Source organism: Larus michahellis, chromosome 6 (assembly GCF_964199755.1).
Source record: "Larus michahellis chromosome 6, bLarMic1.1, whole genome shotgun sequence".
Lineage (NCBI taxonomy): Eukaryota > Metazoa > Chordata > Aves > Charadriiformes > Laridae > Larus > Larus michahellis.
In genome coordinates, this window is record NC_133901.1 from 52,499,064 (window position 1) to 52,526,824 (window position 27,761).

General features: G+C 42.2%; 1 protein-coding gene across 7 annotated transcripts in view; it reads right to left on the bottom strand.

Annotated features, from left to right (window-relative positions):
* Nucleotides 1–26,471, bottom strand: part of WASHC2C (WASH complex subunit 2C) — a 36,982-nt gene extending 10,511 nt beyond the window's left edge. For 2 of the 7 annotated variants that reach the window (XM_074590044.1, XM_074590040.1), the window contains exons 1-25: nucleotides 26,400–26,471; nucleotides 26,211–26,324; nucleotides 25,564–25,728; nucleotides 23,867–23,932; nucleotides 23,049–23,222; nucleotides 22,278–22,371; nucleotides 21,823–21,881; nucleotides 20,970–21,017; nucleotides 19,560–19,664; nucleotides 18,925–19,009; nucleotides 18,146–18,214; nucleotides 17,657–17,769; nucleotides 15,275–15,347; nucleotides 14,410–14,466; nucleotides 12,289–12,447; nucleotides 11,539–11,675; nucleotides 10,080–10,172; nucleotides 9,022–9,126; nucleotides 7,532–7,648; nucleotides 5,913–6,076; nucleotides 5,344–5,455; nucleotides 4,245–4,430; nucleotides 3,027–3,209; nucleotides 665–793; nucleotides 365–460 (exon numbers count right to left, since the gene is read on the bottom strand). In XM_074590044.1, coding sequence (XP_074446145.1) covers nucleotides 365–460; nucleotides 665–793; nucleotides 3,027–3,209; nucleotides 4,245–4,430; nucleotides 5,344–5,455; nucleotides 5,913–6,076; nucleotides 7,532–7,648; nucleotides 9,022–9,126; nucleotides 10,080–10,172; nucleotides 11,539–11,675; nucleotides 12,289–12,447; nucleotides 14,410–14,466; nucleotides 15,275–15,347; nucleotides 17,657–17,769; nucleotides 18,146–18,214; nucleotides 18,925–19,009; nucleotides 19,560–19,664; nucleotides 20,970–21,017; nucleotides 21,823–21,881; nucleotides 22,278–22,371; nucleotides 23,049–23,222; nucleotides 23,867–23,932; nucleotides 25,564–25,728; nucleotides 26,211–26,324; nucleotides 26,400–26,444 — 2,748 coding nt within the window. In that variant the 5' untranslated portion in view covers nucleotides 26,445–26,471. Of the gene's footprint in view, nucleotides 1–364; nucleotides 461–664; nucleotides 794–3,026; nucleotides 3,210–4,244; nucleotides 4,431–5,343; nucleotides 5,456–5,912; nucleotides 6,077–7,531; nucleotides 7,649–9,021; nucleotides 9,127–10,079; nucleotides 10,173–11,538; nucleotides 11,676–12,288; nucleotides 12,448–14,409; nucleotides 14,467–15,274; nucleotides 15,348–17,656; nucleotides 17,770–18,145; nucleotides 18,215–18,924; nucleotides 19,013–19,559; nucleotides 19,665–20,969; nucleotides 21,018–21,822; nucleotides 21,882–22,277; nucleotides 22,372–23,048; nucleotides 23,223–23,866; nucleotides 23,933–25,563; nucleotides 25,729–26,210; nucleotides 26,325–26,399 lie in introns of all 7 variants that reach the window. The other 5 variants (XM_074590043.1, XM_074590039.1, XM_074590045.1 and 2 more) reach the window with 3 other exon arrangements.
* Between the last annotated feature and the right edge of the window lie 1,290 nt (nucleotides 26,472–27,761).

The window sequence follows — 27,761 nt, forward strand, 5'->3', positions numbered from 1 at the left end:
CACTAATTACTTAAGACCACCCCTTCCACAGTCCTCAAAGAAACTGTTTCCAGGAACTATTGCCAGTTTTCTAGCCTAACTTTCAGCTATAGACATGAAAATAGACTAAAGTTGTGTTCTCTTACACCTAAGCCAGCCCAGTGGTATACAAAAAGAATCCAATCCTCTCATCCCAGCTCTGGGAGACATAATGCACCTGTTTGTTCCCTGTATCTTCAGGGTCACAATGGCCATTTCTATTCTCTCAAAAAGATGTGAGAAGTCATTTAATTTCTTGTTGAAACATATATGGAAAAAAAATCCGTTCCATACACTTCTTTCTACTGTCTTTTATATAAGCAATTTACAGTAGAGGAACAGGTACCGGAGGGTTTATTTTAGCAGTACTGAAGAGATCATCCTCATCGTCATCCCCAAAAAGCCCTCCTCCAGATGATGGCTTCAGGATAGGGTTTGCAGACTAAAGAGACAAAGGATAAAGAAAAGATGTGTCACAGGTCAAAAACAGATCTCCTTCAGCCTGTGATGCCTGAAGTGATATTAGCATTTGGCCCTCCCTGGAAATCAGGGACTTCTAAGTGTGTTCAAACAAGGAACACCAGTAGGCCACGTGCTTCAAAGACTGTTTTTAAATAGCGGGTTCAGAGAAGGACTTTGAACTCACCGTCGACTTTTTGGGGCTAGCAAAGAGGTCGACGTCTGGATCATTGTCCTTCTGAAGTTTGTGACTGAAGAGGAAATCTTCATCTTGAAAGACTCCGGTGCTTTTGGGCCGAGTAGTCTTCTCAGAAGCCTGGAAGGAGAGAGACCACACAGTGAGAAACTCCCTCCTTAAGGAGGTTCTTTGCCTAGTGATAAGGCATGTTACAATTCACCTGAGGCTACACTATGACCCTGGTAACAAAAATACAACTTTAACTGCCATTTATATATTTTACTTTGACCAAATTTGCAAAACTTACAATGTAATTATTTGTATTCACATGTCAATTTGATGAGATGACATTAACCAAAATGTATCTGTGTCTGCGGACCTGAGATCCAGCTGCTACTATTTACCTGTAAAGCTTCCTTAGAAGGAAGGAAAAAAAAAAAAAAAAAAAGAAAAAAAAAGGTTTTAAGTATGTTGTCATGACTGTACAGTAAGGATGTATTTTAGTAGGACTTTTACACCTTCAATTTTTCAGCTGAGGGTGCAGGACAGAGAAGCGAGAGGAAGAGAATCTGGTTAATTATCTTCCTAAGCTACCTTTTTAAAGAAGAATAAAATAAAAACATCCCTCCTGCCCCAAGTTGAATGCCTGTAAAGCTATTATTGTTTCTAGATTCCCTGTTCTCCTGTTAAAGCAAACACACCCCCACAATGCAGAACGGAACATACTGTCTGCCTTTGGCAAGAACTTGTACTTTCAAATTTGCTGGTGGTGGCGGGGGGCGGGAGGGAAGGATGACAGTCAAACATATCGCCCCTCCACTATCTGACAAACCAACCAATATCAGCTGCAAATCTGGACCCACGCAAAAAAAAGGATGCCTCTTAAGAGCATGACAGTGTCCAGTAGCATAACATCACACTCAAAATCCAAGCAGCAGGAGCAGAAATCATAAGAATAAAGCCTGATTCTCTCCTTCCCAGTTCAAGTCTCCAGAAGCCCAAAGGGCTGCCTACTAAAGCTAGTTTCTAGTACCCTATTTTCGGTTCATACACCCTGTCCTATGATTTTTATTACTGCTCCATTCTCAGTCTCTCTGTGCACCAGCTTTAATTTTATATCAAAAGCCGGGTCACATTTTCAGAGCACTGGAACTGCTGTTTATGCCCAGATACATGAAAACCTAATGCACATCTAGCAGTATTCACACATGAAATGCATGTTAAGCTGAGATAAGCAAGAAAAATAGTAGCACCTTTCAGATTTGCCTATCAAAAAGATCAAGTTCCTAAATTCTGATTTTTGCATGGATATGCATTTCAGCACCTTAATCACTTTGTGATTGTTATATGCTGACAGATGAGTGCTTTGAAGGAAAGATTTGAAAGGATTTGTATCTTCTCAAATTCATAGGACAGATGTGGCTTCTTGCAACCATCTCACAACATGCCGCCCCGCCCCCCGCCCCCCCCCCCCAAAAAACCAAACACAGGATACATTCACAACAGGTAATTAAGCGCTTAAGGTAACAATCCATTTTAACTCAGAAGCAGCTATAAACAGGGGTTTTTCTCCAAGAGTCATCTATTTCATTCAGCTCCAGGGACTTCTGAGTAAAGTGTGTACAGCCTTTAGAGTTGACAACCTACTTTACATGGTCACACTAAGATGACGAAACCTTGTGATACACCGTACGTACTTTTTGACATGACTTCAAGTTTACAGAAAAAAATTTGGTACATCTGCATCAACTAGAAACAATAACATCACCATGAATTCAAGGATATTGCTGCCGAAGATTCAAAGTCTACTTCTTGATGGTATATGATATATCAGGAAATCCATACAGCAAGAATATGGCAAGTGGATGCTTTTTTAAAAAAAGTGAACACACATACTTGAAAAACAGAAGTAAACATAGAATTAAAGTTATTTTTGCCAAAGATAAGCCTGCAGGTATATATCCACCAAGCAAACTACAACAATATAAAGAAAATAAAAAGATAAACGACAAGGCTTCAAGTTCCACATCCTTCTACTTCCTAGTAACTCTGACCTTGAGTGGCAACTGGGGAATCAGTTCTGTACAGCAGACATCAACTAGCTGCACCAAAACATCTGTACAGAATTTATTTTCACACTAGCATGCAGCAAAATGCTTTTGAGTTAGTGGGATGGAAAAATTTACAAAGGGATTCAAGGATCATGGGGAAGAGCAGGAATAATTTCTCACCCAAGAATCTAGAAGTTTCGAAATAGAAAAAGATCAGCTTCCATGACATGAAGAGAGGGAAGGATAAAAACAAAACCTCGCCTAGAATAGTAGAGGTAAAAATATTACTTCCTAGTGTTCAAGAACTTCCCTAGACTCACCACACCAATTTCTTTCTGTGCATTTTTCAAGCCATCATCATCTTCCAGTCTCTCTTCTTCCTCTTCCTCAAACAAGCTTAACACTTTCTTAGCTTGGGTCTTGATATCTTTCTCCAGAGCTGGTGGTGATGTTGCAAACAGATCTGAACTGCTCGCTGGCTCCATGGATGTTGCTGCAAAAGGCTCCACAGAAGAAAAAAAATAAAAAAATAAAAAATTTAACACATCAGCCTGTTATTTAGTTCAGGTTTGTTCAAAAAACCACCAACTTTCCAGCTTAAATGCCGTCATTGGTCAGAGTTCTGCAATCCATTACCAAGCAGACAACTATACCCAACTCATTTTTCCTAGGTAGACAGAATAGCAACATGGAGATTAGCAAGAGACAGTAGATAAAAAAAGAGAACGTACTTTATGGCTCTGAAGGGAACACAAGTTTCCCCCTGTACCCTACACTGTAGCGCTGTTGATAAACAGCATCCTGCATAAGGTTTCTTCCTCATCCGTATGTCAGGTTTCACATGCACACAAGGCTGCACTAAGCAGCTTTGCCATTATCTCTGAGGGACCTAACTCATGCAACTTGGGATTCTTTGGAGTGGGCAGCACTACCTGAACCTTGAACACATTCAGGAAAGTGCAATGCATGATAACTACTCTGGAAATTCATCACCTGGTAATCCCCAACAATCACTCACTCAGACCATGTCCAAGTTCTGATGAAGCTTCTTCAATAATACACATCAGTGCTGTTCTGTAACACTGCTGCCCAGAACTTCACAATCCTGAAAGCCACTGCTTCCAACACCATTTATAATACATCAGACTACGTTGAAACAAAGTTACTGAGCTTGAAGCAAAGCCTACACATCAGTATAGGCTATCTTTTAAAAGAAATCTCTGTTCATGTGAATAAAGGTTACCTAACTCTGGAGGAAAAATGAAACAGATTCCTCCCCCTGCCCCAAAATAACCTCCAAGCAATTCTCTCATGTATGTCAGTTGGGAAACAGCTTTTAAATGCCATTTAATCAATTTGCTGGTTGACTGACAAGTGATTTTGCTAAACGGAGACAGAGTTACTCTCTCCCTGGCAATAGAAGAGGCAATCTAGAAAAAGAATTCTGTCCCAGAGCCACGCTGTTAAATTATCTTTTTTTTTAAAAAAAAAATATGAACTTTTACCAAACTTCAGATCAATGTAAGAAAATCCCTCACTTTTTCCTTTGTTTGCTGCCCTGCAACGTTTGTTCCTCTAGGCACAGGAACTGCTCCAGGCTCTTCTGAAGACCACAATGTATCTTCTACCTGGTTAGACTCTGCTGCTGTATCTGGCAGATCTTCCTTTTCCTCCTTCTCTTCTTCATTAAAGAAAGGTGATGCTTGTGCTGGTTTTACTTTCTCCTGCAAAATTAAGATGATGTTGTTGACACAAAATTGGTGGGTATAAGAAGCATACATTGCTGTGGGACAGCAGAGTCTCAGTTTGCCTTCTGCAGGGATCTAGGAAACTGTCAACATGCTTGACTTCTACTTTCCTCCCATGGGACATTCTGGTTCGTGGCTTTTGATTTCTAGTATTATAGGCTCTTGAGTCCAATTGAGAGTGCCAGGAAGCAGCTGCAAGCTTAGAGCAGATGCCCTGAGAATCTTGTCTGTTTGGTGCACTGTTTCCCGTGACTGCCAGCAGCTAGACCATGGCTTGCCTGTTTCTTCTTCTATTCCCAAGCCTATTATCTTTATGGGCCATGACAACTATTTTCCTTGTAAGCAGAAAGGCAAAGGAGGGGGGGCAGCACACACACGTATAGGAATTCCCACTACAGGTACAGCTGTGTTAAGCTTTTGCAACTCCTACTCTCAATTTCAAAGCACAGTCAGACAGGCAATACACTATGGGCTAAGCTTGTAAGACTGCAGATAGCATAGGCACCCTCAACACAGGGTGCCTGTAGACACATCTGAAGAAGACACAACCGAATCAGTTTGGACTGAGGTGACACAAAGGGTAAAGCTCTAGTCTGTTCCTTTTAACAGTATTTTATGGTTGAGAACTCTCAAAATACTCTCAGGATGGGCTTTTAGCATAAACCAAAGAAGTTTAGGGTTAATGGTCTGGAAAATTTTGAAATCTCTATTAGGCTGATGGCATTAAGAAGCTTTACATGTAAGAGTTCAGTCTGCCCTGTTCCCATTCCCAATTTGCTAGAACTACCATTGTCTAAAACGAGTGAGTCTTACATTCAGTAGTTAACAAGGACAACAGACTATAAAAAGACCAAGTGTTCCACGTTAGTTTTAAAAGAAAGGGAGGTACCACTGCAGCCTTAGCAGCTGAAGGAAGTAGCGTTGATGGGGAGCTGAAGAGTGATTCTCCGTTAACAGCATCATCTTCAAACAACAATGACACCTTCTGTGGCTTTCTTTGGCTGCGATGAAAGAGAGGAGAAAGTGGAATATTCGGTGCAAAAGTTTCAGAGGCCATGCACTGCATCTGTTTAAAAGTATAACTGAGGGCCACCATTTGCAATAAGTGGTCCCTGCTACAGTGTCCAGCTTCCTCACTGTCTCAACAATTCTACCACCCTCCCTCCTTGTCTGTACAGCTTTCTGCAGGAGCAAAGATAAAAAGAGGTCAAGAGGATTTTATCTTGCAAGTACGGAAATGGAGCCCAGTGCAGTCAGTGGTGTCGAGGAGAATGACCCACCACAGATACAAAAGAGGTAAAAGAGCCCAGCCCTGCCCATTCCCACTCACACACCTCTACTTCCTCCGCAGCAACAATAGCAAGGAAGAACACTTGCAATGTGCCTGGGTCTGTCCAGTTTTGAGGGCACTGCTGGGCTGTTCTGAAAAAAATGCCCCTCCCCTCCCAGGACTGTCACCTCTCTTTAGTGATTGCAAATAAATCCTCCTCATCCTCTTCCTCAAAGAGGCTCGTCTTCTTCACAGCTTTAGCCTGACTGACAGTGCTAGCTGATTTCGCAGGGTCCTCTTTCCGGTCATCTTCAGAAGGAAGTTTAGCTGGCTTGGAGACATTCCAATGTTCCTTAAAAATAAGGAGCCCTTAAGTTTTCTTTTGTCTTGGTTAAAGCCACTTTCCCATCTTCCGTATAAGCAGAAACATTTCAGCATCTTGGTGGTTCTTGCATCTCTCTACTACTTTATTTTCCTACCTTTGTGTTAGCCAGACATTGCTCAGGCTTTGCAGAGGGCCTGGCCACCTTTTGGCACATGTTATTTGCCCAGCAAAACAGAGTACACACACTTTACTACTATAGTTGCTCTTGACAACTGAGGTCAGTGTCAACTGCAGTCACAGGAGTAAGGTCACCCAGTAGAATCTGATTTGTGACACTTAAATAATTAGCACGTTTGATGTATAGGGGGAAAAAAAACCAAAAAACAATGCCAAGCAACAAGAAAAAACACAACACCCACACCCAAGACCCCTCATTACTAGAGTGCATGATGCTGCATTTCTTATTTCCACAACTTTCAATCACAGTACTTCCCCTTTCAACCCCAGCGCATTTAATCAAGTCTACCCACTGAACAAGTCAAAAATGTACATTAGAAGGAAACATTTCCAGGGCTGAGAGGGTTTCCTGGCTTGTGTGTTTTCTTATTCCCAGCATTTCAAGTTGTTTGCCCCATTCCTCACCTCTGTTCCTCCCCTTTCTGAAAGGGACTACAGGCATGTTGAAGTATGACCTTGGTTTATTCTACATTAAGATAAAAATGCATCTAAAGATATTACTAGTATCCACTAAACAAGTAATTAGAGGACAGGTAATAAAAATCAAGTCTACACAAAAGAGTAATTTTGGGGGTAAGAGGGCTAAGAAGAGTCTGGATCCTATTCATGTGAGTTAATTCAGAGACTTTCCAGACAAGTTTTTAATTTACTTAGTGTCTCTGGCTTTCATTTAAGATGCAAGACAACACCTAATCCATCCCTAGAAGAGGGCTGCTCTCTGGGAAGCCTAATCATTTGTGTTTCGTTTTTCCCCATCCCTAGATGTAAAAAAAACAAAACAAAACCACCTCAAAACCCAAACAAACAAAAAACCCCACCAAACACCACCACACATAAAAAAAACCCACCCCAAAAACCCAAAACAAAGAAAAACTCACCACGTATCTACCCAAAACTGCCAAATTTCCCTTACAGAAATTAAAGCAGTAAGAGCAAACTTGTTTTACCCTTTTAGCATTTTTAAATCAGATTTGTTGGCAGCAGCCTCCATTTGCTATCGATCCTTCTATAAATTACATTGAAAATATTAATTTTATCTTCCACATGACTTCTGTTACATAGATCTTGAGATAATTTGAGCCAAGAATCAGACAGCTTCCTCAGCGGTAAACAAGTTACAGGATTGGGGCAGACGGGGCACATGTACACAGCAGAGTTTGGTTGTAGTTCCCGTCTCCACAGTTTTATGCTTTGCCCAGCATAAACCCCAGTAAACCCTTTCAATTAAATCTTACTCCTCAGTACCTCCTCATCACTGCTGAACAATAAGCTGGCGGCTTTCTTGAGTGGCTCTGACTGTTTTGCTTTCTCTTCTGGGGTTTTTTCCTGTTGCTTCTTGGCAGGTACCCCACCAAAGAGATCCTTAAAATAAAATAATAAATAAATAAATAAATAAAAATATATATAATAAATCAAAAGAGAAAGCCACAATGAAAAGCTCACTGAGAAGTCATCAGCATGTGAGACACTGTTGCCACTTACTTCTCAGATGAGTAGGATAGAGAAATGGTATTTTGTGAACCCTTTTGAAGACAATTTCAAGTGTGTTACAGTATTCTGGTACAGGGAATTCTATGCACACAGCATTTGATAGACCAGAAGCTTGTAGGCACACAGCCTGGTTTTGGCACACAGATTCTCCACCAAAAGGCTGGACCACGAGCCAAAACCACCACACAGCAATTCAGTTGCACAGCACCTAACACAATGGGGCACTGTTTCTACATCTACATAATGAAATAGAGAATGAATCCTATTGTGAGAGGACAGGCAACAGGCAAGCTGAACCACTACCACTGGGCAAGAACCAAGACTTTTCACCTGAAGATACTCATGCAGATTATTATATAGGCATCAGAATATACGAAAGCATACGTTGACTTCACTACCTGATGTTTATTTTTGCTTTTCTCCACTCAACTTGAACTTCAGTTCCATAACACAAACTTCATGGCAGATACCAGAGACATCACCACATCATAAAATGTTCCACTATCTTGACAGTTGTTTCTGAACAGGCCCTGTTCAGAAAAGTGAGCTGGAAGCAGCCCCATCTCGAACAGGAAACCTCTATCTTGAGTTTGCAGAAGTCCCCTATCTTATGGCTCTAGCAGGCCCCCCATTTGTCTCAGGTTAATTTAGCTCACCATGAAGGCTGCAGGCCCAGAGTTGAAAGCCCTCTGGAGGATGTGGGAGGGAGAAGAGGGTAAGATAGATAAGAAAAGCACACACTAATTCAAATTTGTTAAGTTTCTTGCACAAACTGGGCTCTGATCTCGGTTTCTACACTAGCAGCCACAATTCTTACACTCTGAAAAGTGAGAGAAAAAGAAATTGACCATCTGTGAAATAAAGGAAGCAAGAAGTCATCCATGTGGGTAGGTACCACGGGCCAGAATAAAAGAGCTTCTTGAAGCTCACATCAGTTCTATTGCTCAGTGTTCCCTAGTCCTATCAGAGGGATAACATTCTTCACGTTTAGGTCCAGAAATGATATGCACTGACTGCAAAATACTAAAAAGACACCAAGAACCCACAAGAGTCCCTGCGACCATTCTCCTCCATAATGCCATCCACATGGTCAGAACTGCTACACAATGCAAGATCAATGTAATGCTCTTAGTGCTCCATTTACAAGCTTTGTGTTGTAAACTTCTGAATATTTTCTCCTGCATTTGCAACAGACTGTGCATGAGGGTTCCCATACACAGGCAGTATCAGGAAGTGGTACTCACCTCTTCATCATCATCAAACAAGGAGAGCGGAGCTTTTGTCATGGACTTGCTGGCGGGGAGAGATGTAGCTCTGGACTTCACAGTTTTACTTGATGAAAACAAGTCCTGTGCAAATCAAAGAAATGTCACTTTGCAAAGCAATGGTATACATTTAAGAACTCTAAATGGGTCCAGAGAAGGGCAACGAAGCTGTTGAGGGGTCTGAGTCCAAGTCTTGTAAGGAGTGGCTGAGGGAGCTGGAGTTGTTCAGCCTGGAGAAAAGGTGGCTGAGCGGAGACCTTATCGCTCTCTACAACTACCTGAAAGGAGGGTGTAGAGAAGTGGGGGTCAGTCTCTTCTCACAAGTAACAGGCGATAGGACAAGAGGAAACGGCCTCAAGTTGCACCAGGGGAGGTTTAGATTGGATATTAGGAAAAATTTCTTCACCAGAAGGGTTATCAAGCATTGGAATAGGCTGTCCAGGAATTGCCATCCCTGGAGGTATTTAAAAGATGGGTAGACATGGTGCTGAGGGACATGGTTTAGTCTGGTTTTGTCAGTGTTAGGCTGATGGTTGGACTCTATCTGAAAGGCCCCTTACAACCTAGACAATTCTATGACTCTATGACATTCACATTTTTCCTTTTAAAGGGTGTTTAGTGTGTCTGTGAAGTAGGGAAAGATTGTCTTACTCAGATGTACCAACACCTGCAACTCCACATGGACTTCTCCTCAGCTTTACAGATTAATTCCTAACTGTAAGCCAAGGATACAATATTAAATATGTGCAGTCTTTCATGATTCTTGTTCTTGATTTGCTGATCCCTCCCCTCTTCAGGCTTTCAATTTATGCCTGTGTATACCAAACTATTTTAGTTTTCTAAAGTTGGGGAAAACATTCCAAGAGATTTCAGTCTTGGAGCAAGAAGGAACTTTCAGGATGGCTGGGACCAGATGCATGGATGTCAGAATTCCTAACCCTATAGATGAACAAGGAGTCCTCAGATACAAGTGGACTGAAGTCAGGGTGACTCAGATCCCAAGAATTTCTGCACAGATTTATCAAAGAGATACTCACTTCAGAATCCTCCTCATCAGAGAAGAGGCCCCTCTGTTTTATTGGAGATGTTTCAGATAAAGGCTTGAAGTCATCACCTGAAGATGTCTGACTCTAGGACAAATAAAGACACTTCATCAGCACCTATTTACGTTCAGTAAGGGCAGATATATCATATGACCCTTTCTAAGAGGCAGCGTCCCAGCAGTTGAAGGGACAGAACACAAGCTTGTCACCCATGGGCTGAAGTCCAAAAGTCACGTGCTGAGTGAGGTCTTCTCATGCAGCCAGAGCTATGCAGGAGTGACTTGCAGGTCTTGCCATAGATCTCCCCTCCCACCTCCATCCTTCTCGGCAGAAAATACATGCAGAGATTTATACCAGGCTGCCTCATAAGTTAACGGAAAATTATTATTTTAACAAGCTGTATTTCGTAAAGGAAGAGGGCAGTTTGTGTCAGCCATCATTTCCTGCATTAGCACAGCACAGCCCCAGCCTGCCACCAGCTATACTGCCATTAAACTCAGAATGATTCCAGACCCAAGCACTACTGTCAGCAAGCGTGGAGTATAAAACAGCCCTCGCTTCCTGACAGAGCAGGACTGGTACTGCTGAATCAGTTCCCATGCTCTTCTCCAGGAAGGCCAAGTGCTATGAGATCAGAACAATGGCATTGGATGACCTCCCACCACTGCTCCAGCTCCATTGACCATGGATACTCTTGCACTGCATCAGAAATAGAAGCTGACTTTGGCCCTTGTGCTCAGGTGTAATATGGAGAAAGTTCTGCAGCAATTTGCATTAGACTTCCCCAGCACTGTATGCTGCTCAGAGAGAAACAAAGAGCACTACCACTTTCCTCAAGATATTGCTCTGAAAATGAAAGCAGAGTGAGAACTAGGAGACTTTTATAACTCTCTGTACTTGTGTCCTCAGGACAGCACGTAGAGCTTTCTACAACTTGAACAGTTTTCAGCTGAAAAACAGCTTTTTGAACACTCCAAGTATTGTATATACTTAGGTAGAACCGTGATACCCACCCTCCTCTCCCACAATATATACAAGCAATGGGTTACCAGTTAAGCTGCTATCAGTGGTTGGTATAACTGCAAACACAGTCTTTGCAGCACAGAACCAAAGGTTCTTAAGTCAGACTGGCTTCACTTCAGCCATTAATTTCATAAAACATTTTTTACAATCAGAGACTTCTCATTTTGCTCTTATTTCAATCATGCCTTAATAACATTCCTCCAATCTGCCCCCCCCCCCCCCCCCCCCCCCCCAAAACCTCGAATATACCCAAATTTTGAGAGGCAAACAACATTTAAGGGTCCCTGAAGCAGTCTGGTCATGGAAGACCCTATGAACCTAGTTCTGCCTCACAAATATGGCACTTCCATAGTGTTGTACACGGAAAGACCACTTCAGCTTCAACTTTTTCCTAAAACCTTAACCACAAGATCTATTTATATGCCATTACCTTCTTTTCCATGACTTTCTCCTTACGGCTTTCTATTTCTTTAGTTGTGCCAGCAACCACAGGAGGAATGGCAGGTTTTTCCTTGAATAAGTCACCTTCATCATCATCATCATCAAATAAGTCAGCTGCGGACTTGACTGCATCAAGAGACAAAGCAAACAGGGAATTACCAGAACAGAACAGCCGCTACCGAAGAAGAGAAGATACCAGAGTCACGAAAGATACAATGCTCCCTCTTTTAAAGCTGACCAACACCAGAAGTCTTTAAGAGAAAAAGTTAGACAAGCTCTCAAAGTAAAACACCACTTACCTGAGAGCACTGGTAACGGACAATGCACTCAAGCATTGTGATAGAGTCAACCGTTACCTCTAAATGCTTGAACACAGTGTTTCATATTGGTTTAGCATCTCTAAAGGCCTAGAGCTTACCAAAAGGCAGTGCTGGGCAGAAGGATTCAAGGCTGTGTGAACAAGGTCTATACCTTTTCCCTGATTCAAGACTAGATACTGCCCTATCAGTAGAAGAAGCATCCTAAGAGAGAGCACATACAAATAAACCAGTCCCACACCACTCTGAGGAAAAAAAATGCCAATAACCAAAAAGAAAAAAACCCCAACCAACCAAACCCCAAGAACCCAAGCAGAAGCAGCAGTGATGCAGGTCTGAATTTTGTAACTCATTGATTCCTATCAGTTTTAATTCTGATGACCTTTAATGTTTAACCTTCCACTGCACATGTATAGAGGTACCTGAATCTGGAGGCTTTTTAGTTGCTCCCACAAAAAAGTCGTCATCATCGTCAAACAGAACAACTTTCCCAGGCTGTTTAGGAGTTTTCTCTGTGCTCTGTGCTGCAGGTTTCTTGTCTTTTTCCACAACTACGGTGGAACTAAACACATCACTTCCTCCTGCAGGTCAGACGGGGGAAAAAATGCCACACTAAGATCATTGTCAGTTACCGAAAAGCTGAACTTGTGCTATAGTTAAGTGGAGCCAGGCAGAGTTTTCATCACAGCAACTCTTAATCCACTCCTGAAACAATGCCGCATCAAAAGCGTTAGCTGGAAACTTCCTGATAAAGCCAAGTCACAGATGGATCACTCTCACTGCCATCACTTCTTCCTCAAACCTGGTCACCTTCCCTAGGAACGGCAGCTGGGTTCCAGACCCAGCAGTCCCACACTGTCACCCTATGGACTTCCCAAACCAGAATCCTACTTCACTAATAGTAAGCCACACCACTGTGGACGAGTGGTGAGGTGCTTGAGGAGAAGGGAGGACAGGTGACTGAGTTCTGCACTTGTCATGCAAGACCAATAGCAGTACTGCAGTATGAGGCTGAGTTTGGTCCCAAGATTCCCGTGAGCTTCAGATATGGCAGTGATCAACTAGAGTAAGCTGGTAACAACTGTTTCTTCTACATCTGGTGTGGAAAGGTCCTGCTTCAGTGATATGTGCATGTTGATAGATTGTCTGTGAACACTTCTAGCGTTTTTGGTAAAAACCGGCAGCCTGGTTCCAAGCCTGTCTTTTGCTCCATATGTATAGGTGCTTGGAAATGGTTAAAAAACAAAAAGAAAAAAAGCGGCTTTAATTGATAGGTTGGCAGAAAATAGAACGACCACTTTTTGGTTAAAAAGTCAGCAGACTGCATGAATTTTGACTGGCACAGCAGGAGTTTATTATAAAAAAAGTGTACCGTGCAATTAGGAAGTGCCACAGGATTGACAGGAATACAGCCACAAAGTTTGATTAATTATTAAACATTCTGAAGTTCCTAAACAAACTGTTCACCGGGAATGTGTTCATCCGGTGATTTTGAATAGCAAAGGAGCCTCAGTCTTGTTTTTTCTCAGGTGGCTTTAGCCTGTCTACAAGTTACTGAGAGGGAGCAACCGAAGACTTTGAATAAATGTTACATATAACTTAATTCCTGATGAACTAGAGCAGGACACTGTTAGAATGATGGGAAATTCACTGTTTATGCAACAGTAACTCCAAGAAAGAGTGAAGGATAAAGAAAACCTCAATCTGCTCTTTTAAACTTTGCTACCAAATCTTAGAATTATGTAGAATGAGCATTGCTGATGTTTGTCCTTCATCCTGGAGTAAAAAGCCTGTATTTGTATACATTCTACTCTAAAAATCATGCTGACTGAGGGCTCAGTTAACTGAAGCCATAGTCTTAAAATATGCCTTTCTTAATAAAAGGGCAAAACTTAAAATTAAGGTAACTCAATCAGGTGAAGACCCTACACAGAGAGAGAAATCAACGTCAGTTGATTCAAAGAGACTGGTGACATACGTTTCTTTTCATCGCTCAGCTTGAAGTCTGATATGGAACAGGGATCTTAATATAATTTATTTTTTTTTAGCTCCAAGTTACAGATCTGGTCCTTCCCTACGTATGCAGATTCTCCTAACCAAAACTGAAGAAACAAGACTGGTCTTATTTACTTGTGCCACAAGAATATAGGAACTTGATGTTTAAACTGTTCTTCTGCTAACCTAAAGGAATATGATCAAATCTGAAAGATCAAAATACATTTCCTTCTCAGAGTACAGAGGGAAGGTGTGACTGCATGCACTGCAGACTTAAACTGTGTAACATCAGTTAAAGTAACACACACCCTTAAAGGATCTGCCATCAATATCTACCTTCAGAGGTCCTACAGAATCCTGATTATCCATAAAGCATGCTGCAGTTTAGGCTTAGCATGGCAGAAGCACCTGTATTTGTCATTAAGCACATGATCAAGCAATGCAGTGATGCTGTATTTAGACAGTTTTCTTCTTTAAAACCCCTCCATCAGGTTTTAAAGAAGAGAGCATTCTGTGCATGAAGCAATTTGCTATTGAATGAATCATACCTGGGAACAGAGATACTGCACCTGCAGGAACTTTCTTTAAGGACTTTGTAGAGGATGCTGAAATCATAGGAAGTACAATACAAATGGATGCACTTGTTTTATACTGTCAAATCCTTCAGAACCCTACCATAGAAATAGGAATCTGAGAAGTCTTTGAGCTCCATTGTTTTTCCTCAACAGCTCAGAACTCTTTAGATATTATCCTTGAACTTCTGGGTTTTTTGCAGATATATATATAAGAACATCCTGGATATTTTTGTGCCATTAAAACTCCATAAAACAGCTCTACTGAAGCTTATAAACATGATATACATTTACCCACAGCACGATTTACAAAAGTTCACATTCACACACTCAAAACCACTTCAATACAATACACTCAAAACAAAATGGCTTAGTCTCCCAACCCATATCTGAAAATTTGTCAAATGCAGTGCTTCAGAAAAAGCTGATGCAGTACAGAACGTGTGCTCACACTCCTTAAAGGTCTAGATATGCAGATAATGGCAAACTCAGATATGCATTAATCTGCAATAAGAAATCTTTACTCCACTGAAACACACAACTGGATCTTGCAAAGTACTCTTCATCAGCAGGAACCCAATGCACGCAGAAAGTTCTGCCAACATCAGTAAGGACATCCTTTCAGCTCCAGGAGAGTAGGTGTGTGTAAGAGATCATAGTGAACAAACACATTTAAAATTCAAGGAAAACACAGCTGTTCTCTATTAAGACTGGGGAGGAGAAAAGACTTGCCAACAATTGCTACTCCAGACTTTCTAGTTTGGAAACAAAACAGTCTAGCCACTAGCGGTGATAAATCACAGCATAGACAGGACTACAGGAGACAACAATTTGTTCTTACCTTCACTTATTGGGACTCGCTCCTCCCTCTCTTTTGATTCTTCTCCTTTTGGTGCTTCAGCAAAAAGATCGCTCTGATTGTAGATGAAAATGCAAAGGGGTGGGGAAGTGGTGAATTTTGGTTTTGTAGCAAAAGACAGCTGCTGCTTTTCCCATGTAGAATATCCACTTCTAAGCCAAGACAGAGGAGGTAACCACTGCTTCCTTCTCAAAAGGATGTCTGCCCATATAGATTGAAACCTAGGTACTCAAGCATTAACTTGCAAGCATACATTCAGAAGAGTAGCTTTCTGTCTTCTAAAATTTAATTTACACTGATTATCAGTCTGTTTACTGCAGAGAACGAATGACCTTTTATTTGCCCTCACGGGCTTACACTAATTAATGTACAGCTGTTTAGGTCCTGATTCTAAGATTTCTTACTGAAATTTATACAGTATGGTTTGAAAGAGGAATTCAGATCTTCTGAATAAATAAAATACTCCTGAACTTCACATGGTTAAGATTAATGATTTATATCATTGCTAAGGAGACTCCAAGACACCAGTATGGTGCAGAGATATGTGTTCTAGATCAAAAGCATTGCAGGACACTCCCACAAAAGTCTGTGTGTCCAGTTTGCAGTTGTCCTGTGCTGATCCTCCCGGAGAATCACAGCCTACGTTTCCAGGAAACCTCCAGATCTTGTGAGTACTGACCACTTAATTACTTGAAAGCCTCCCTTGTGTGGGATGTTGGGTATTAGAGGTTTTCTCCCTGGAGACTCAAAATGCATGGTCTTTGTATAAAGCTTTGTGGAAAGAAGGCAGCAATACTTAGGAAAGAGTTGGGGAGCGCAGGGCTGCAGCAGGAATGTCAGTGACTTATTGCACATTGGTCAGTTACCGTTTGCCTGTTGACCAACTGTGGCTGCTTTCTGGTACAGTAAGGCCTCCTCCATTACACAAGGTAAGTGAAGATAAGTTACGCTTCCTAAATGATTAACTTTCAGGTAACAGAAAACCAAGAACAAGCATATGCAGGAAGGCAACAATCACAGACAAATCTGCTTGGTGTCCTGTGTCTACAAGATGAGAAAAGTAGTCTTGGCAATAAGTAATGAAGAGGGTCTGGTGATAGATTCATCTGAATTTGCACAGACACAAAGCTGGCTTGCACTACTGGATTTTTTTTTTTTTTTGAAAGCTGTTGGCTGCTACGTAAAAAGAAAGCTCATTAATATTTTTTTTCAATAAAGGCTGCATTTGAGGGGAAAGCATTGCATAGAACAATCCTCTTCCCTTCACACAATGGCCATCTCTAGTGCGTGTTGGTTATATTCTAGTAGATTGGCGTGACGAGCTTGAGGTCAGCTGTACATGAGGTCTCCTTCCAAATTTCAGTCTAATAGCTTCCTCAACTCCAAGGAGCACCTGACTTTTGTTCTGGTTGCAACAAGGAACACAACATCCCACAAAGGCAACAGTTTGGCTACTATTATGGATTATTTTTGAATGTTATCAATGTCGGCTGCATGATAAAATCAGAGGCAACCAGTTGTTTTACACCCTGCACTGTCAGATTCTCAAATCTTAAGTATCCCTGACATTGAGTTTCTCTCCCCATTCACATGCACAAACGATGCTAAAATAAGGTCAGAAATGAACTTTGTGCCATTCTTTCCTCAAGTCAGCTATAGATACATAGCACAAGAATAAGCTTAAGGTGAACTTTTCTTGCCAGTGCAGATAACCCAGGAATTGTACAACAGCTAGATGAAAGAACATAACATAATTGCAATAGGGAACTTTTAACGGCACAGAGACAGAGAAACCCAACAGCATCTCTGTTGGGATATTCTTAGTTAAAGATAAAATGGAAAGGACATCACGTTCTCTTTCCTCTCAAACTTCTCCCATACCCAGGGAGAACGAGAGAATGACAAAATTCAGTATTCTTACAGGGATTTTAAAAGAAATCATCTGTTTTAAAATAAACAAACAGTATGGCATTTGGTTTTTCTCCACAGATAAAAGTGAGGTAGGTGCTGAGTAAGCTCTGATGAATTAGAGCCTGTCTAATGTAACAATAGGAAAACACTTGCATCTCTAGCAGCACTACTGCAGAAGAGAGGGCTTTGTGCCAAGGAGAACATAAGTCCCTGACCTCTGTAGCTCTCTTTCTCCACCAGAAAGCTACACTGTTCCACTATGCTTATTACTGAGCAAGAAAATACTGTTTCCTCTCCCTGCCTTCCAGAGGGGAGAATTTGTCAGGATCTTTTGGGTTTGGTTTTTGTTTTGTTTTGTTTTTTTGTGGGTTTGTTGGGTTTTTTTGTTTTTGTTTTTTTTAATTTTAACGGGAACACACACACTCCCATTTCTATATTCTCCAGAATTCTCACCTCTTCATCATCAAAGAGACCTGTTCCACCACTGAAGAGACCACCCCTAGACCCAAATGGTGTGAAGTCTTCATCAGTCAACTTAGGAGGCTTGAAGATGTCATCATCTTCATCTAGAAAGCACAAGAACCAAGAGCTGTACCACAAATGACCAAGTTTTAGGAAGGCAATTAAAAAGACAACAAAAATTAAAACTGGTTTGATTCCATCACGTGTCTCTCATAAACATGACACATATAGAGAAGCTGCTGTAGTCCCACTGGCTTGTATATGGTTGCTCCACAAGAGCACATTTAGGGAGGAACTCTCACTAGGCCTGTTTCTAGCCTTGTGTTACATGCACATCAGAACCTAGATTTCTGTACACGCTCACCTTGAAGGTTGCTCACTGATAATCCCACCCAGTCTCTAGAGTAGATGCTGCAGTTTCCTGAGCAGTGTCTTACATTCCAGCCCACAATTCAAAAACAAGAGAGGAGGAAATCCTACCATCCGATGGAGCTCTCACTTCTTTCTTCTCTTTCAAGGTTTTCCTTGTTTTAGTCTCTGGTGACAGGGCTTTAAGAGGAAAATTCCAAACGTAAATAAAATAGTCCATCTTTACTTGTAGCTTGTGATCAATTTATGATAAAGAGAACCTAACCAAGCTGACCTATACATTTTCATATGAATCAGCCCACTAAAGCAATTCTATGAAGTACAAGTTCTAAAATTGGCACTTAAAATTGTAATAGCACCATTATGTCAGACACCATGGGTTCAACACAGTTGCCCACATACAAACTAGTGTCACCTGAGATGCCAGAGAGCAACGCAGCATTCCAGATGGTACAGATCCCACACAGAGCACGCAGAACCTTTAAGCATCTCAAATGGCTCTAGACGTATTATCCTTGATTCAGTTACATAAGGCAAAGCCAGAGTTTTATTCCCTCTGGCCTTACCATCTCAAGGTTATTTCAATGAACAAAAGATTTCCTTGTAACTGAACAAGGTAAGCTGGTAGGTTTTATACTCTGGTATCCACAGACCTAGCTTGATTGACTGAATCACAGAAGAACATGCACACACACTGTTCTTGTCTGTTCATGCTCTCAGAATTACAGGTCAAAAGCAGGCTCACAAGCACTTGCCACCTCAATTTCAGGCAGTTATTTTCAACTGCTGCTTTGCTGCAAGAATAACTACTTGAGAGAGGTCCTGTACAACTCTCTCATGAGACCCCCACTATCTCACAAGCGCTTATCAAAGCTGAAGAGTTAACTTACATGAATGCTCTTCATCCTGTTTGATCGGCACTTCTCCTTTGATTCGGGCTGCCAGCTCATCTGCAAATGATGTTGGCCTCTTCTTCTTCTAAGTATTAGGGACAAATAACAGCATATTCCTTATATACAATCCAGTTAACAACTTGATGCAATTACAACTATAAATAGTGTATTCTACAGCCTCACTTGTACAATGTCCCGTCTAGACTTTGACTGAAGCCCTCAGAAGAAGCAACGCAGCTTTCTATTAAGAAAGCAATTAACAGATTACGCAAGCATCGAAGAAAAAAAAAAAAACAACCCAAAACATTTCTAGTCCCTTACAATCACATAATTTTTAATGTCATCTCATTTTGGGAGCAGGACAAGCAAGATGCATTTACCACATGCAAATGCACAAGTAATTTCTTAATGACCTTCAAAGACAGCTTTGATGGCATCTTAGGGTTCAGGAGTCCCCTAGTTTAAAGGGGTGAAGCCTGAACTACCATTTTGAAAGACAATTCAGGATTTTTACAGGCCCTCTCAACAGGATCCCATCCCAGGTAACTGAGAGCTACCATTATAATCCTTGTAAAGACAGATTTTTCATGAGGGAAGTCAAATCTCTCTCCAGGAAGGCAACAATTACTTACAGGCCTTGTGCTTTCATCTAAGTCTCCATCCTCATCTTCCTCTTTTTCAGAGTCAAAGAGATCACAGCCATCATAATCATCTTCATCACTTATCTGTGCTGTCCTCTAAAAAACAGTAATACCCTTTTGTGTTCTCCTGAAGTTGGCATACAAAACAAGCACAGAACTACATCTGCTTAGACAAAATATTCAAAGCAAACTTACTGAAAGGAGAGAAACATTCAGCCAGTTTGGGGTGTGTCACGGCTTTTGAGAAGTAAGGAAGGAGTACCTCTAGCTCCAAGCAAGTTGCTGCATCCTCTAGTACACCCCTGTGCTGTGTCACTGAACACTTCTGGACCACAGACACAATTGAGGACACCAAGTCTCTCCTCACAAGGAGTGTACCGCTTCTATACACAAGCCTGAACTGGTCTGGCTGTCCTGCTTCCCTTAGTTTACAAACTCCTCTCCACTAAAAACCTAGTATTTAGCCTTAACTCAGGAACATTGTGGTTAGCTGGTAAAAAATAGCAGAATGACAGGCAACACATGCCCACATCTTGGCCTCAGTCACGTCAATAAGAAAAAGGGGATGAAAGAAAAAGATGAAGTGAATTGTGAGCTGGGGGCTGGCAGGGACAAGGGCCCAGAAGTGACCTCACCACGAACTACACAAAGGCACTTGTTCACCTTAAAATACATCAGGCATACAAAGTTATCCTATGAAGCTTAATGTAACATCCGAGTGCTTTTGTAACATTGTTTTATCAAAACAGATAAAAAAAAAAGGGTTGCTTTTTGAAACATTGTTCTTTTGGTACTAAATCATTTCAGATGGAGGATCCCCAGAATAAACACCTCTTGCAGTGGCACATATAAACATGGGTGAGATTCCTTCTCCTATTACCACATACTACCAACAATTAAAGTCAGGCTTGAATTTTTCAGTTTAAACATTTCTTTTCCATTCGTTATCCAAATGGACATACTTTTCACTTTTCAAACATTTAATACTGTTCACATCTTTGATTTCATGTCATACTCAAACTGCATTGTTCCTTACTTCCTGCATAGCAAATTTAGAATTTTAATTATAGACCCAATAATCCTACAGGACACTTATATTTTCCTGGGGTAGATTCTTTGAACTCTTATGACTCCAAAGTTATTCCTGAAGAAAACACACATCAGGCAATGCCATAACACATATGCTTTGCATTTAATGATGGCTTGCAAGTATGTCTTTAAACCCAACCCAGGTTCAATTTCACAACACAGTGACACCTGGCCAGGACAACCTTCCCATACAAAGTTATACAAATCAGGCTTAACCAAAGTTTTTAACAATTAATCGTCTAGCGCTCTTATCTCCTCTTTCTAGCTTCCTCACTGTGTCACAACTGGAAAGACTTTCAGGTATAAACATACCGTCTTTTGGTCATCTTCACTAGGGTTTCCAAATTCATCATCTGATTCCTGGAACACAAGAGACCCAAAGACAAGTATCACACGTTATTTTTGTCCAGTAATCAAGAGAGGGCTCAGAAGCTCTGAACTTGCTTATATTTGGACATTCAAATCTCCTCACCGTGACCCGACCAAGGAACTGTTTCCCCATTATTGACCATTTTTATGAACAGAGCTCACTAGAAAGTTACTAATTTAGCAAAGACAGCAAACTCCATCCAACAGCGCATTTGAGTAGCTCAAAAGGAATTTAACTTTAACTGAGCAAAGACACCAAAACCAAACTCCTCAAGATAAAAGGAGTGCTTTCATAGCACAGTTACAAAGCAGAGACATCCCAGCCAAGGCAGGCAAAACACATGAGAAATTGATAGTCCAATGCAGTAGATTCATGAGGCAAAGCCTGGACGTACATTACTTAACCTTTAAACTTGCTCCTCTTAGTCTCCATCCCATTTTTCATAACTGTAATTTACAACAGATTTGTTCTCCATAAATGCAATTATTTATAAGAACCTTATTTGCTTCACAAAGTGAAATTAGACTGGAATAAAACATTTCAGTTCGAAGTATTCAACTCTAATAGCAGTTAGAGCCAATACCACTTTATTGTTCCTCTGAAAAGCTGCAGAGAAAACTACCGCATAAGTATAGTAATAACAAGCACATTTACCACAACCAACATTAGGAACAGACATTCTGCAATATATTTTAAGACCCCACATGAAAAAGCAAGGTAGCTAATGGTTTCACACACAAACAAGCACTCATGAATGCTTGTGCAAAGCAGCTGGTACTGTCACTTGTCACTTACCTCTTCGTCTTTCTCCTCACTGTCAATTACACTTCCACGATCACTGTCTACTGATCCTTCTATTTTAAACGACAACAGAAAAGTTAAGATCAGACACGACATCTGTACACAGAGCAACGTGGTCACCACGCATACTGACAGCAACTTTAAAGGCTTTGTGAAGAGAACTAAAAATCAGTTGGAAAAGCAAGTGGTTTGGAAGAGCTTTGAAAGCTGCTGAAATTTTAGCACTGGGTGTTTCTAATACATGGAGCACAAGTTACTGAGAAGTTACCGCTTTGCATATCAGTAAAGTGATTGTCACAGCACAATGCACATTTTTTTACCCAGCTAATCACAGCGTGCTTCTAAACATGCAAGAACACTATGCAGCATAACCCAGGCTGTGAGTTAAAACAGACCAAAGTCTCAGATTAGGAAATTACGTAGGAATAAAAACTCATGCCAGCACATACCTTCACTAGAGAGATCTCCAAGGCCAACATCATCTTGTTCCATAAACTGCTGAGAGCCAATCAAGTAAGGTAAAGGCCTGTCAATATAGAGATCCTGGAAAGAGAAAACAGCAGGTCTTTCTGACATCTAGGAACAGCTCTACATTGCTGATGAAGACAGAATTCTTAACCCCTTGTTTTAACTCAAGGAAGACACAAGCTTGTTTCAAGAGAGTCCCACCAGATGCATGCTTCCAGTCAGCATGCAACTGGGTGGACCAGCTGAGGTTTATTCCTTTTTAAACACTGTCAAAGAAGGGGGCTACTTCTATTTGTGTGGTCCCAACTTGTTTTCTAGGTGCCATCTAACAGAAGAATATCCTTGCAAAGACTTGCAGGCATCAGTCTTATCCCAAATCCTGCACCTAGGGTTCTTAATTACTGAGAGAGTAAAAACCACCTATGAAGATACTGTTTGTACCTAAAAAGCATGAAATTTAAAGGCCCCACGCCACCCAGATTTGCAGCTTCCCTTTGCAAGTTCACTGCCTAACACACAATTAACTCCCTTTAACGTGTCGTACCTTAACACTAACCCAACTGCGCGACAAGCAGGCTACACAAGGAATAGCTCAGCAAGGAGCGCTTCTCCTTCAGATGCAGTTGTCAAATCTTTTTAGGTAACAAATACCAATTTTATACCAACACAGTGATACTGCTGACAGAAGCAAAGAGGAAGTCCAACAAAGCCAAATGCAAACCCATGCTCCCAGACAGAATAGGTCTCTGTACCTTTGGCTCAAGTATTAGTTCCATCCTTTCATTACTTTCTTCCTCTTCTGAGTCAGAGTTGCCTGCTTTGATGTCTAGCTGTTCAAATGCACTGTCCAGAACTTGCAACCCATAATTCACTGCTTCTTGGATTTTGGGGATCAGATCGGCTTCTTTCTGTTCCCGTGTCTTTTCCTTTAGTAACAGGAACAACACATTGTCATTGAATTTTACTCAAGACTCAATCTCACTGCCACACACGTGCAAAATTTTAACTTCAAATTAGTACAATGAAAGCTATATGTAAGAGAAAGACGATCACAACCTTTGATCTTTATCACTCCCAGAAACAGAGATGTTATAAACATCCACACCAGCACAGTACTATCTTATTTGTGCTCCCAGCCCATCAAGGGAACATTTATGGTATGTTATACCTAGACTGTAAGATAGATAAAAAGCTCTCTGAGTTTTTATCCCTGTGAATTGCAGTCAGATTCTGCTTCCCCAATTCACTACCTCTGAATCCAGTAAGAAGGCCCAAGGCCTCAGTTCTCTTGCTGAAAAAACCACGCATAGCCATTTGAAAATCAACGCATAAGTCTTGTCTACTGGACACAGTATTAAGCTTGGGAAGGCCTTCACAAATCATCATACACTGTAGCAGCCTCCAATGTTACCGTTAACGTTACGTTTTACTAACAACAGAGAGACTTCAAGGAGAAAGGAAACAGTTTGGATCGTAAGCTGTAAACATCCACAAAATAAGTTTGAAAATTATAAGGTAGACAACAGCTGCAAACATATTGCCAGCACTCCAGGCAGCTTAAGTTAACTACCTGCTCTGTTTTGTCTCCAACATCAGCTTTGGGAACAGGCTCTTCCACTTCTTCATCATAGACTCTCTAAAAAGTCAAGCAGAATTAATTCAAGTAAGAACAACATGCTGCTGCAGGAGCTAAACCACAGGCACCACCAACAAAATAAAATATATTGTTAATGTGTAATTAATTAGACATTAATTTATTACATATTTAAAAAAAGAAGCCATGGATGACACCAAGCATCTTCATAGCCTCCTTCACGCATTGAAGTCATCATCCTGAAATTACCATCAGGCAGCCCCTCAATCCAGCTAAGGTAATTCAAGACAGCAAATGTCACTGCACTAGTGGAAGACAAGTTGACCATTTAACACTGTTCACAGATTGACTTGCATGTGTTAAAAAGCAGCACTGTTTTAATGCCCCTAACATAAAGCTATTCTAGAAACCATCAAAGTCGAACTTAAGTTTACTTATGGGCTATCTATTTTCCTTTTGTTTTCTGTCATTTAATAGCTTTTCTTCTTTAGCGTTTACCCTTCTCCTGTACTTACAGAGAAGGTTCACATCCTCTTTCAGCCTTCAGTTTGTTCTGATGATCCCTCTCATCCAGCTCATTTAGCACTCTTTTGTAGGATCAGCTACAAGGAGACAGGGGAATAAAAACCCCCTTGGACCTGCAAACCTAAATCCAAATCTCTCAAACACAGGTGCAGTTATCCCTTGGGAAGGGGCAAATCTCTCACATTAACTAAATTGAGAACTAGAAACGAGGACCTATTTCTGTGCACTTAAAATTGGGAACAAACAGCTTCAAGCATCCAAGATTTAAGACATTTGGTACAAACTGTTCTCAGTAGAATCATTATGCTGAAGAGCAAAGGTAGGCCGGAAAAGACATTGCAGCTCTGAGAAAAACCCAGCACCACCACCAAAATGACCCACAACAGAAATCCAGATTTCCATTGTCTTGTCCTCTGCCAGCATCTTTCCAATAACAGCATCATGGCTTCAGTCAGATGAGACACGCGTGGCCTAAGAACAATGCTGACCAAAACAAAACACCCGATAAAACTCAGTGCTAAAAAACCCTCCACAAATCTGAAAGACTATTAGAGCCCTACATCTTAATTATACACATGCTTCTAGTGATACAATGTTGTAACAGGCTTTCACGTCAAGCTTTTACCTTTCTAAAATAGCAATATTCATAAAGTGGGAACATTAACCAAGAAATATGCTCATTATGACCAAACATAACAGACAACTGCCTGCAGTCCAACACTTTTAATATCAACTGCATAACACCACTGGGCATATGTACAGCATAGTATAACGTTCCTCATATTTAGACAGCCAAGTGCAGCTACATTCATGCTACTTGTAAAGATATACCAAGACATCTCAGAGATCCCAACTCGTTCACAGTCCTAAAAACGAAACTCCGATCTCTATGTCACATATAAACAAGGAAGGAAGTTACCTCAGAAAAGGCAAATGAGAATCTGCCAAGATGGGACAATGCATCGCTCATGAAGGAATTAGGAGGCTCTTTAACAGAAAGTTATTAAAAGCTACTTCATCTCTAAATCAACATCAGACTTGCCAAAAAGTCGACTCACTTCTCTAGTGTTTTGTTGCCCCTTACTTACAGTAAGGAGCAACACCAATGTCTGGAGTAGAAGCTCGATGGGATACAAGAACATACTCACGTTCTCTATGAACTGCGTATTGGACAACATAAGGAAGTCATTGAAGACATTATGAAGGCGACAGTCTATGGCTTTTGTTTCATTAATCAATCCATCTACTTGCTTTTTGATTTCATGAGTTCTGGATATGGTTTGTTGTGAGAACTCTTGTAGAAAATGCAGAAGCTGTTTACAACAGAGGAAAGCATTAGTCAGCATCCAACTCCTTTTTTATTTCGGCACCGTTCATGACACAGGCAGATTTGACCCCAGACTTCAACTTAGCATCAAAGCGCACACAATTTAGACTAAAGCACTCCCAGGTACACCTAGGACCAAGCCTCATCCTGCTCCGTTTCCATTTCATTTTGCATCTCCTTTGGTGCCAACTCCTCGTTTCAGTTCTCTCGCCCGGACCGGATGGTTAAAGCAACGGGGGACTCCGCCGGGCGCTGCCCAGGGCTGCTCCCCCCGCCCGCCGCCCAGCGGTGCCCCGGCGGGCTGCTGCCGCCGCGCGCTGCCCGAGGCGGGCAGGCGGACCCCCGGCCGCTGCTCGGGCCAGCGGGTGGCAGCACCTCCCTGTACACGGCCCCAAGCCTCGGGGCAGACCCGCGCTCCCCTCCAGTCCCAGGCCCGGCCCCAGGCCCGGTCCCGGCCGCACCGCTCACCCCGGCGTCCGAGGCCAAGGACCAGCTCTGGCTGCCCTTACGGATCTCCTCCAGCGACCAGGGCCGCTCCCACACCGCTGCCGGCTCCGCCGCGTCCCGCGGGGCCCCGTTCATCTGCGGGAGAAGGGCAGTGAGCCGAGAACCCGGTGCCGGAGCCGTGCCCGACCCCCCGCCCGCCGCGGCGCTCACCGTGACAGCAGGCCGCACCGCTCCCCCCGCGCCCGCCGGCGCCATCCGCCGCGCCGCCCGCGCGACAGTCAGCTGAGCGCCGTCACGTGACCCGCCGCCACACTACACCGTGCGCGGCGTGCGTACGGGCAGGGCGACAGGGGGCGCCGCCGCGCGCGCAGGCCGGGTAGGTCGCGTGCAGGCTGCCGCGCCGCCTGAGGTGAATCCCGACCCCGCTGCCGCCCGGGTGAAGGGACAGGGACAGGGACAGGGACAGGGACAGGGGCACGGGCACGGGCACGGGCACGGGCACGGCGGCTTCTGAACGGTTGTAGCAGCCGGAACGGCCCAGCCCGGCAGAGCAGGAGGAGCAGAGGAGTCACCTGGGCACCCGCCCGGTCCTAAATCAGCCATCACGGCCCCGGGAGGGGGGCTGAGCTAAGATGGCTGAGCTTGCTCCCAGCTGGGCAAGGGGTGCCTGCGCCCTCCTTTCCGTGGCTTGTGGGGACTGTATCTCCCAGGCGCGGGGTGCTTCAAGCTTGTGACCTCTGTGACTGAGAGACTGTTCGTGACTTGTAACGGACATGTGCACAGAAGGGCCCTACTGGGCACCGGGAGCAAAGCCAAGGGTGAGGGGAGTAGCAGGTCACGGCAATACGCCTGCACCACAGCAGCATTCTCCGATGGAGCACGCCAATGTCCTATCTTGTGAGTAGAGAGGGAACCCTTCCTCCTATTTTTCTTACAAAAGTAAGTACAAGACTTACCTTACAAGTCAGGTAAAATCTCCTTTGATTTAAAGTGGATTAGTCTGAATAAACCCACGCCAGAATTCTAGGATTTGCTAGAAGAAAACACTATATACACTAACATAAATAAATACACAGTGCAAAACGCCAAACTGGGATCCACAGCGGATTTTCCCTGGGCCTTTACAGATCAAACTCCCACAATAACTTCCCACTTTCTCACTAAGTCATTTTTTTCCAATGGATTAAAAAAACTTGTCAATCTGCTCTATTTCGTATGTTCTTTATTACAAGTGAATTAACCAGAAAGGAATGACAATAAATCATCCGTTCTTCCAGCTGGTAACGAAATAATTCATTAGAAATGGTCAATTTAGATCAGCCCTTGATACTAGCACATGGAGTTTGTTTATTTATTGCACTTGACTACACTGATAACACAGAAAACCTCATGAGGAACCAGGGCACTGGGTGGTTTACTTCTTACTTGTGCTATTAATTTAAATAAGAAAAAACGCCCAAGGTATCCAAGTTCTCATATATTGATTTTAATGGCTACATCCTGCTACTTGAAGGATATTGCTAGATAAGGGCCAAAGGAACTTCTAAAAAAAAAAGTATCATTGTATTCCTT